This window comes from Buceros rhinoceros, unplaced genomic scaffold (assembly GCF_000710305.1).
Source record: "Buceros rhinoceros silvestris isolate BGI_N320 unplaced genomic scaffold, ASM71030v1 scaffold20398, whole genome shotgun sequence".
NCBI classification, from domain to species: domain Eukaryota; kingdom Metazoa; phylum Chordata; class Aves; order Bucerotiformes; family Bucerotidae; genus Buceros; species Buceros rhinoceros.
In genome coordinates, this window is record NW_010429540.1 from 50,884 (window position 1) to 62,809 (window position 11,926).

Below are 11,926 nucleotides of genomic sequence, written 5' to 3' on the forward strand. Positions count from 1 at the left end.
TCCTGCTGACAACATCTCCACAGGAGATGAAGGAAAACTCTAACAAGGAGGTGGTAGCAGCGGTGTTTTTGCTGTTCAAGACAAGTTCCACTCAGCTGTGGTTCCTGCTCTCATCAGCCTGTCTTCATTCTGGGATTTTCTCTAGTACAACAAAATGAAGAAAAGCTGTGACTTCATTCATGGTAGAAGAAGATCCTCAGCATATGGAAAGCAGGACATTTCAGCTCACTGACAGCAAGTATAAGCCATTTAGTTTCCTTCCAAAGAAGAAGGAAGTTTTAAGTGCAGCTTTTTGGGGTCGTGGATGTGTTAGGCTAAGTACCGTACTGAGGTTGGAAAAGATTTCTCCCTTGCTATCAGAATAGGTGATGAGAGGCATGGAATTTTTTTGGTTTTGCTTTTGGGATTTTTCCTGTTCTCAGAGCAGGCAGTAAGAACACTGTGACAGCGCTTTCTTCAGATATTTGCCCTATTTGGAATGTGCTTTCCTGATAACACTGCACTTGGAAGTGAATGAAGAGCAGAAAGTCTGTAAAATGTGGTTGAAGTTTCTGGTGTCTCATTTGAGAAGTACAGAACTACCATTTTCCCCTTCATTCATCAGGCAATTTCAGACACTTTGGGCAAACCTTACTGCTGTTCTTTTTCCTTTCCCATCTCATATGTGATGCTCACCTGCTCACCAGCAACCTTATTACCTTGAATTACAATGCAACATGCTGCTTACAGTGTTGGCACACCTTATGAGTTGCAGGAGCCTTAGAAAAAGCATAAATATCCCAGTTTAGTACAAATAACAAGAGCAGGGTTCTCCAGCAAGTGTTAACAGTTTGCCTTGAGAATGGCTTGTGCTGGACAGTTCAGTGCTTGGTAGTTCAGGTGAGCTGTTAACACTGGACTGGATTGAACAGCCTCTGTCACTAAATATAACGGTCATGAGCAACTGTATGGCAGATGATTAGTCCAGGGGAATTTGTGGCGTTTAACCATACTCACCTTTTCAGGCAAGAAGTCACAAGACACTTTTTAACATCCTACAACAGTTTTCAGATCATAAAGATGCAATACCAGCTTACATAAGCTAATGCTACTACTTAAAGGACTTATGACTATTACAAATTGTGTAGATTGGTAAGTCTGAGTAGTGCTATATACATAATATAGCACAGATCCCTTCTCAATTTCTTCAGAAAAAATAATTTTAAAGTTAATTTTTCAAAATTAGAGATCAACCATAAAGTCATATGGAGTTGTTAAAAGCATAAAATTCCAAAAGTATTGTTGGATTTGTGGCATTTTCACTACTTGCAGCCATATTCCTAGATAGGACAGGGTTTTGCTCAATTTTCCGTGCTAAGTGGAGGAAACTTGGCCATTAGGATGATGTTTTCAAATCTGGGCAATTTTGGACTTTCATGCTACGTCAAGAAATCTTGTGTATCACCTTCCATCCATGCTCTTTAAAGCATACCAGCCGTTCCTAGGATATCCCTGAACTTGCTGATCTGCTGCTGCCAGAAGAACCCTCTTGAGGTCTTACATACACTGGGGCAGTTTAGTTTACGGTAGTTTTTTCTCAAGTCTGTCTGGGCCGCGAAGACCATCCAGGTGCTGAGGATCATAATCTCAGACTTTGCAACTGAGTCTCCAACCGACTGTGTCTTTCTTCATGTGTCCTCTTATTAAAAGCATTTATTAGGTTTAAGTCTTTACTATAGCAGAGTGCTCTACTGGTTTAACAGTCTTATTTTTAAGATCGATATCACTATTTATTACATTAGAGTAGAGCATAAAGAGCCAGTTATGATCAGAGCCCCATTGAGCCAGGCTGTGGAAAAAAGGAGTAAAGGTTTACTTCTACCCTCAAGGCATCACAGTCTAAATAGATGAGAGAGAATAGAAGAAATAGATACAAACAGCTGCAGAAGGGAGTAGGGTTTTGAAAGTGGTGCCTAAAACATGTATTCGTCATAGCAGTTTTTTTTTTCTTCCAAGTGTTCCTTCAGTGTTTTTGATGGTTAGTAGATGCCTGGATTTTTTAGAGTGAAAAATAAAATTTCTATGTTTGAGGCCATCTTATCATTATACTCATTTTAATGTCTGTACAGCATCAGCATCTGAGGCTGCAGGAACTTAACTGCTTTACTTTTTGGCATTATACTGAACTTGATTTCGGTGAACCGTAAGAAGTTTGTCCCTGAAGGTAAAATTACACTGTATGCATGTTCCTAACATACTGCTTTGGGGATAAACATGTCTTAAATCAACTTACTGCTCACAGCTAAATTCCTTCTCCAAATGCAGTTTCCCTGTAGATAGTAATGTTCAGTAAGACTGATTTTCTTTAAAACCATGAAGTTTTTTGAGTCTAATTCTATTGATAAACGTATTTAAGCAAGGTAGGAAAGAATCCACACAATCCTAATAAAGATTTCAGGGTTTTGTGAAAGGAAGGGAGGGGCATGCACCAACATTTTTAATTAGCTTTCATCAGTACCTCTTAATTTGTTCAACTGTGTTCCAAACGCTTGCATATTGTGTTTGCTCACATGTATGTAATGAAAACTTTTGGACTTCATTGAAAGTTTATTTGGTAATGGTGCATTTGGAAAATTAAAACTGAAGTTTATAATACCCTGGTTCCTACTTCCTCAGTTCATAGTGTGTTGTTAAGATGCCATCACTTGAGAGCTTTGTTACAGCGATGTTTCTGTTGTGGCTTAATATGCTGCGGGTTCAGATGGCTGTAATTGTGGCCTTGCGGGGTTGTGTTAAAAAATACCAGCAGGGTTCGTACCCAGATATCCTCGATTAATATTTTGGGACTTAGATCTTGTCCTGCCTGGAATTTAAACATAGTTCCCCAAGCTTTAAAGAAAAGGCAAGCACCATTTGGGGCTCTTAATGAGCACTTTTTTTCTCTTTAATTTGCCTTCTTTTTTCCTTTTTTTTTTTTTTTTTTTTTTTTTTTTTTTTTTTTTTTTTTTTTTTTAGCTGCTTTAGCCAGTGAAATCCAAGCAGTTACTTCCAAGCCATTTTTATAGCCCCATGTGGACCAAGTGCTTTAGTTTGTTCCTCAGCTTAACTCCCAAATTAATAATAGTTAGAAAGTTCTTACATCTGCATCTCCATTTTTCTTAGAATATGTAAGGGTGAAAAAAAATTCCCAGGCTATTAGGCAAGCCTTTAAAGTGTGAACAACTTCATTAGATGTGAAGTGGCAAGTCTTTCCTTGCAACTAGGCTGATTATTTTTGTTGTTGCTCTTTGAAATAATTCCTTTTGTTTCAGGTCTTAAATTCCAATTTTATTTCTACGTGGGGACAAGAGACTTAAACTCCCCCATAGTGGGGAATCAGTCAGGGTTTTCCTTCTATTTAGAAACCTTTGACCCATCCCTCCTCTGTTCAGTGAATAGCCATGGCAAGGCACCTTGTGCTGTGAAACCAAGCAGCTGTCATTTACAAGATCTGCTCTCCATGTAGCTCATGAAGGGAACCTGCGGGGGAGAGGGTTTCAGGAGTCCTGCTTATGGAAAAAATGCTTTTAAAGTATGTCTTTGCAAATGAGAGCCTTTCTCGTACCCCTGAGTATATATTAATTAGTTATAATCCTTAGTTTTGAGGCACGTAATTACTCACCCAGCAGCAGTGATGGATTCACAGCTGCAGTTACAATTTCTTTATACGGGCAAGCAGCCTTTTCTGAGGGACAGAGAGGACCTTTTTGTGTAAAGATCCGAGTTCTATAATTAATTGTGTGGTAAAGGATTCAGATAAGAGGCAAGACGTGTACAAGTGCTTAGAAGTTTAACCAACTAGCCTTTAAGATGTCTGCCTGGATATGTTGTTACTGTAAGTGATTTAATTTTTCTATTTTTCTTCTTCCAGATCATCACTAAATATGTCTATGAACTACTGCAAAAGGAATGCCATTTGAAGAAAGTAACTCTCCCAGTAAGTATAATTTTCTTTCTCTGAAGACATTGTATGGATCTGTAAAAAGCTTAGCCTACAGTCCAATATTCAGATAATGACAAGTTGTGCCAAGGCTTCATGCAGGACATTGTCTCAGGACACTGCCTTCCCATGCAGCATGTGCATGCATCTGGAGACGTGATGCCATCTTGCTTCTCACGTGTTTGATGTATTCAGCTGATCCTTCCTTGCCTTACCAGATACAGCATTTTCAAAATGTGGTAGTTTTGATAGCAGAACCATAAGCTTTTTGAAAAGTATTTGTGAATGTTTTGAGACCTCTGCAGCTGGGTGTAGAGAACAAACGTGCCTTTACAAGGGAGAGGAAGAAACTCAAATTGAGTTACAGTAAAATACTCCAAGTCTTTTTTTAAAACACACTTTTCCAGTAACTTGTCACGTGTATGTAATACAAGGTGCTGCTTTTCACTAGTGAAAATATTTGATCAGCATTGGAAGTTATGAAGCATTCCGCAAAGAACAAGTGTGAGAGTGTTCATAATATGGAATACCATGTTATAATATGGAATACCATGATGTTATCCAGGTATTTTTATATTCTGTACTGGAGAGCATAGGGATGACTGTGGTGTGACAGCATTGCGTAGGTTTTTATATCACTGTCATAAAGGATTCTTACTGTCTTTGAGAAGCTTTTTACGTTACCATTAATCTTTATCAAGGAAAACCCATTTGAGCTAAGGAGGGAAAATGTCCTTCGCTTTAGCAGTTCTCTAACATTTCACGGTTCCCATTTCTGTTCCCTAAGTGTTGTTTAGGGAATGTTTTGATAATCTGCCCAAACTACTCTTAGATTTCCCGGCTGCGGTCACCTGGTCAGGGCAGAAGGAGCAGTCCTAGGAGCTCCACAGAGCAGTCAGAGGCTGAGCAGCAGCTCTGCTCCTCACTGCTAAACCATGTAGGTTGCGGTGGTGCTCCAAGGCCCAAGAGTGCTGGAGAAAGTATTTCACCACTTCAGATTTTCCTTTGTAGGCAGAGGAGAGGATTGGGTTCATCGCGGCCATCTGTCTGGTGCAGTGCTGGTCATCAATCTACACTTTTTTGCATAACTTGTTTTCTTTGTTGTAGAAGTTTTGGTCCAAGGAGTACGTCCTTGGACCAGACAGGTAACATGTCAAAAGACTTCCTCAGTCTGTATCATATTGCCCTCTCTCTGTGAAACCAAGCAGCTGTCATTTACAAATTTTCAAGTGCCTGAATTTTGAGGCTCTAGAACTTCTTTAAATCTCCTTTGTATAAAAGGAAATATGCATGTAAGTAATGCAATGCTAAGGCAGATCTGATAGCTTAAAAAAATAAAAATGAACAAACTTGGAGGAGGTATTGCATCTCCATCACCTCTGCCACACATGTGGGGATTTGTCTGCACAACTCTGATATTTGGGTGTCTGGCTTGGGAGAAGAATGGCCCTGTTTACTCTTATTTGTAAATTACATAGTAAGCACTGATGTACTGATCCAGTTTGTCAGCAGTATATCTAAGTTATTCTTAAATATATGACTTCCAGTTTCTGCAAAGTGCCATAATTTAATTGCATTTTGGAGCTAAGTAAGAATCCACAAAACACATGCAGCTTCTTAATTCTGAGCGGTGTGGAAAATTCGGCACAAGGTATGAGCACCATTCTTTAGTAATGACTATTGTGCGTAGGAAGCCCTTACCACAGTCAAAAATAGGTTATGAAGAAGCCTAGAAAAATGGGAAAATGTAGAAGATGAAAAATTAAAGCTGTCTGAAGGCTATGTTTAAATCACCACTGACAGACTGCCAAGTAACAACATCAAATACCCTATTTTAAACTACTAAAGGAGACTAGTAGAAGTAATAAGACAGCTTGTAGCAAGTCCTGTGCAAGTGAAGAAAATAGAGAAGAGTATAAATGCTGGCAAGTTACATATAAAATCACTGTAAGATCACCCAAAACTGAATTTGAGGAGCTTGTTAACAGCTGTAAAGGCTAATAATAAAAGAGCTGATGAGGTTGACAGTTGGACTGCATATAAGGAATCTCAGCTCAAATAAGAAAACCTAATATTATTTCCAGTATTATTTGTCCAGTTTCCACTTTTATTATTGTTATTATTATTTATTTATTTTAAACAGTATATAGTTATGAGGAACTGTATGAAATTTGACACGTCAGTAGAGGAGATCTTAGGGCAAATTGATATACCGTACAATAATCAATAATCAAATTACAGGATGAGATGTTTTTTAAGCCCAGGGTTCTATAAAAAGTCAAACACAAAACTGCAGAACAACCAACTAGTATGTAACTCACTGCTGACATCAGCTATTTTCATCAGAGAAATGGAAAAAGAGTGAATGTGGTAGTCTTTGAAAGGCCTCCAGGAGTGATTCATAGTGATTCCTTTGAATCAGGAGGAAATAATGTATTGGGGGAGAAGTCAGTACAGGTTTCTTTTTTTAAAAGCCTACTAGAATTCATTGAAGGCATCGGAGATCACCTTAAAAAGAAAGATCTTGTCCATAGAAGAGTTCCTGGATTTCCAACGAGCTGTCAACAAGCTTACCAAATACTTTTTAAAACCACAGGAGGGGGGAATCCCTTAGTGAATTAATAATTGGGTAAAAGGGAAAAAAGGTGTTTTACAGATGAAGTATTTTGTTACAGGTGCAGTGTTATTAAGTCCTGCACTGGCAGAGTTGTAAATAAAAGGAAAAAAGAAATTAATAAAAGCTAACACACTTTCCTGTTGTTTTCTGAAATTATTTAGAATACTTAAATCTAAAGCTGATCGTGATGACTTGGGGAGTTATTTCATGATGCTGAATGACTGGATGATAAAGTGACATGAGATTCGGTTCTGGTAAATGTGAAATTACGGGGAAAATAACTCGCTCTGTAAACACAATGGTGGCCTCTAAATGAGCTATTACAGCTCAAGAAAGAGCTCGGAGTGATTGTGAATAGTTCTCTGAGAACATGAGTTAGTGCTCAACGGCAGTCAAAAACTCTCAAAGCAAATAGGATGTTAGGAATTACGAGGTGTTGAGAACGAAACAGAAAAACATCCTCATTCCACTCATTATGTGGGCCCTCATCTTGAACACAGCATGGAGTCTGGACACCATATCAAAAAGGATATTAAGAATTTTTAAAAAATACAGAGGAGGGTTACGAGGATGATCACAGGCATGAAATGCTTTTCAGACAAAGAAAGATTAGACAAAGATTCTTCAGCTTGGAAAATAGATGATTGAGGAAGGAATATGATAAATCTGTAAAATCATGAAAGCTGTAGAAAAGATGAATAGGGAATGGTTTTTCACTTTTTTCGTAATAGAGAAGCTAAGGGGCATCCAGTTTAAATTATCAGGCAGGAGATCTCTACAGAAAGAGAGGTAGTACTATTTCTTATACATCCCAATTATACTGTGGAACTTACTGCCACAGAATGCTATCAAGGAGAGAGGCATATACGCATTAAAAAAAGCCATTCGAAAATACGAAGGTGGGATAGATGCATTGAACCATTGTACATGCTTGTCCAGTTATAAACTTTGGCTTGGGAAGCTCCAGAGTTACTGGTTGCTAAAATCGGGGAACAATCACTGGTTTTGTGATTCTCTGTGCTCGTGCTGTTCCCCTAAGCAATCTGCCAGCTGTCATAAACAGGACCCTGAGACCTTCATCTGACCAAGGTGGTGGCTCTTGTGAATATGACTTTCTTATATGAACTTTTAGAGATGAATGTGAACACAGGTTTTCTCTGAACTTTACAGGTAGAGAGAAAGTTGGTGTATTGGCCTTCCTTTTTCTGTCAGCTGATGGTGAAGTAGGCAGAGTAATGAAGTTTGAGTATATGAAATATGTCTCAGAACTCTGTTCAATGGAGTGCTTAAACAGAATATAATTCCGAGGAACTGTGTGATCTTAGTAGTGCATGGAAATGCTGAGCTTCAGAGGTTTATGGTGACAGCATTGCATGTTCCTTCATCTTTCTTAATTGCATGTAATGTTGTAAAGTCCAACTTGCTGTCTTTTTTTTCTTTTTTTTTTTTGCTTTCTCAGGAGGCAGTTCAGTTTTGGACACAATTGTTTGTGAGTTTCTTTTCAGATATAAAACATATACTACTGGACTTGGAAATTTAAATGAGGAGAGTCATATTCAGGGAGAAGCTGTTCAATTATTTCTTTTAAATTATTCATGTTGTGCTCCATTGAAGGTTGTGTTATGAGTATAAAGACTGCAGTATTTTTATCCAGATGAACTCTTTGTATTTCTCTGGTTTTAATGCCATAATCAGTGATTGATCTTTGCTATTCTTTAGCTTTTGAGGACAAATAGAGGGTGCTTCTGAATTAAATGCATCTTTAAAAGCTTCTGGGAAGGCTTGAGATAGAAGTTTAAATAATTGCTAATGTTTTGCTGACGATGGCACTGAAAGGTCTTGCTTTGCAGAATCTTCTAGCTTATCAATGCTCCGCTCTTCATTCAGTAGTTCTCTTGATCTACAAGACAGCCAAGAAGTATTTTTCTTTGAGAACCTATGGTCTGTTGTCTCCACTCCATGTTCCTTTTGGCTATTTTGCTACCTAAGTCCAATACTTATTTTGCAAAACTTCCACCATCTTCAGGTTTGTTAAGTTACTTGTGGTAATGACCAAACACTCATCGCCTGCTTGTAATATCGATCAATGGCTTTCATTTTTTCATCATTTTGAGTGAAAAATTATATATCAGGATATTCACTATTTGAAGTCTGTAACCCAAGTGAGTTAGCGAGCTGTCTGCAGGACCAAGTAACAGAAGACTTCCATATCTGGCAAAGCAATTCAGCAGTTTTCTCTCTCCAACAGCTGCTCACAATTCTCACAATCTTTTTGAATCTTTTCAGTTTCAATTCCATTTATTTGCCGTGTTCTTTCCTCCAGTCACAAGTTGCACTTGTTTCAGTTGTTTCTAGACTCTAGGCTCATGATTTTTACTGTGTTTCATAAGTGGAATAAGAAAATAATTAGTGGAATTTTTTTCCTTTTAAAAATTTAGTGTTCAATCTTAAAAATATCCAATATGCAAAATGAAAGACCCCTAGATCCTAGTCAGGTCTCGTGCATCTTGGGTTGGCAACTGAAAATTGAGTCAATATTGATGTGGTAGTGTGGATGTCAGTAAGACGAGATTTCAGGTGTAGTTTGATCTTACCCTGTGCATAGATAGCAGCTGTGCAAAATACTAACTAGTATGCTGCTGAAATTCCCTACAGACTGGTACTGCTGTATTAGGTGATAGCTCAAGACAAAACTCATACGGAAAAAGCAATTCACTGTTTGAAAACCTGAAGAATGTCATAACACATGTAGAGAGCGTAACTCAGAGAACTCACCTTAACTGCAGGCATTCATAAACCTTAAGGTACAGTTGTGCATTGCAAAAATAAATCTGAGAAAAGGCAAATTACATTTTAAAAAGTACTTTTAAGCCCTAAATTATCAGCAGAGTTTGGTTTGACATTCCTAGCTACAAATTATTGAAAGGTTGTTGTTGCATGTCCATTAGAATGTTGAATCAAATTACTCAACTAACTGAAGTTCAGCATTTTACTGAGTTTAATCGATTTGTGTTTAAATAAAGGATCAGAAATAAGCGTTCATGAGTAGGTCCAGAAGAAAAAGTGGCTGATAAATATGAATTATTTTACATGGACTTGGTGTGTCTAACATTACACGGTATTCTGCATTGATTTGTCAATAAAGTAAGGCTATGCACAGGAGTGACCTTTATGTGCATTCTGTAGTGAAAGCTTGTTCTAATGAATTACTACTGTTTGAAGATAAATTAGCTTGAAGAAACGTTTCCAAATGTGATTAATTTGAGGAAGAGAATAAAGAGTTATTTTATATGATCTTGGTAGATATTTTTACCATCTTTTAATTAACGTATTTGCAGAAGTGTGATCTATTTATATGTTCTAGTTCTGTATGCTAGTATTTCCTAAATGCAAAACAAAAATTTAGTTTATAAATACTAAAACATGCAGCTAAGTTGTATCTTTGTCTGAAATACAAATTCACAATGTTTTTTCTTAATTACAGTATCATAAATATTCAGTTTATGCACAAAGGTCAATTACATCTTGCCAAGTATTGAGATTTAATGTTACTTGACATTTACCTAAGCTGTGTTAAATTTTAAGCTACCAATACTGCAGCTTCATAAGCAGCAACATGACCTGACTCTAGCTCCAGTGTGGTTCTTGTTATACTTAAATATTCTAAACTCTTTTCAATATAAAGTACTTTTTACCATATTTTCCTCTTTCATACGAAGTGTGAGAGTGGGTGAGTACCTTTCCTGGTGTAGAAGGTGCACACTGAGGCACATGAGGTGTTACATCATTTTGGGGCAGGGAGTAAGGTCTTTCAGGACTATGGCAGATGCTGAATAGAGGCATAACCATCCTTCCAGTTACGAGTTCCTTTTGTCCAAGTAGACTCATTGACTTCATTTAAAAGTATTTGTTAGGACTTGCATTAAGAAAGTCTGGAGAGTCATGCATAATTAATTTTTCCTAAGGTAATGGTAATTAAGAATGCACACCCATGTATGAGAGAAAAATGATGTGATCCAAGTAGCTGTTCCTTCGCTCTCAATGTAAGGCCCGTCCTTTTCGTCGCTGTTGCAGAGCATCAGACAGTCTGGGGTTGTTCCCGTCAGCTGTAGTTAGCCTGCACAGGTCGTGGTGTGTGGAGTACAGCAGGACAGGGAGATTCCCCTGTTCCGTTCTTCTTTTCTATATACTCAAATGGTAGAAAGGGAAGAATGAGTAGACAGGATGATTTTTAGTGCCCTCATGGTGTTTACACCAGCACAGTTCATTTCCTTGAGACAGGCTTGCTTAAAACCAGTGCAGGCCTGTTATGTGGAATTTCTTTTTATTGAACAAAAACTGCTGCTTTACTCTCTAGACTAAGGACAACACTTGGAATTAGGTTGTGGTTTGCTGAGTACCAAAGCTGGTTTTTAGTCTGTTCCTACAGCAAAGCAAAGCATTGACCCAGGTGCAGGACTCTTAATGAAGCCATTATTTAAAGCCAGATTGGATTTCTGTATTTTATTAGGCCTATACTATTAAATTTATAATAGACAAATTTACAATGCTGGTTCCTACATGGCTTATTGGGTATTTATGTTGAGGTTGCTTGGATGGAACTCTCCAGGATTCTTTTCATATTGTGTAGAATTTTATTGTTGCTTCAGGCAAATCAGAGGTGACAAATAACTTGATTCCTCCCCGTCCCTGGATTGTTCATTTATGCACTTCTTTTTTTCCCCAGTAAATTTCTGTAAACAGCTGATGATTCAAAGCTTTATCATACTCGTTACCCTCCCCCCCTTTTTTTTTTCTCATTTAGTTCTCCCTTGAATTACGGTTCTGAACTGTGGTATATTTTTATGTTTTGAAGTTCATTGCAGAGCTATTAGCTTTTGCTTAGCTTTTATTTAGTGCTGGGCTCACATTAGTCCTGATAATATGTATACAAATAGTTGTTAAATGGCTAAAGTCATCATATCAATTTAGTGGCTAACTTTATAACTACAGATGTTCTTTTAAAATATTTTATTGATGCTTAAAAGCGCATGTTGTCTGTAATTGCAGGTTGATGCAACTGAGAGCGAACCAAAGAGCTTTATCTTTATGAGTGAAGATGCATTAACAAATCCTGACAAGCTGTTGGTCCTAATTCATGGTAATGGTGTTGTCAGAGCAGGTCAGTGGGCTCGCAGACTTATAATTAACGAAGATCTGGACAGTGGCACGCAGATACCTTATATAAAGAGAGCTACTGAGGTGAGTGAAGGTGCATGTACCTACAATTGTGTGTGCATGTGCATGTGTACGAAGAGCTCTAAATTGTGATGTTTTAATTGATTAATCGATGTTCAGTATTTCCCTAAGAT

At 37.7% G+C, this 11,926-nt stretch overlaps 1 protein-coding gene across 1 annotated transcript in view; it reads left to right on the forward strand.

Moving 5' to 3' along the window:
• The window catches only part of FAM172A (family with sequence similarity 172, member A), a 111,888-nt gene that overhangs the window by 27,808 nt on the left and 72,154 nt on the right, over nucleotides 1–11,926 (forward strand). The window contains exons 4-5 of the mRNA XM_010142656.1: nucleotides 3,890–3,955; nucleotides 11,625–11,816. Of these exons, the coding sequence (XP_010140958.1) occupies nucleotides 3,890–3,955; nucleotides 11,625–11,816 (258 nt within the window). The remainder of the gene's footprint in view (nucleotides 1–3,889; nucleotides 3,956–11,624; nucleotides 11,817–11,926) is intronic.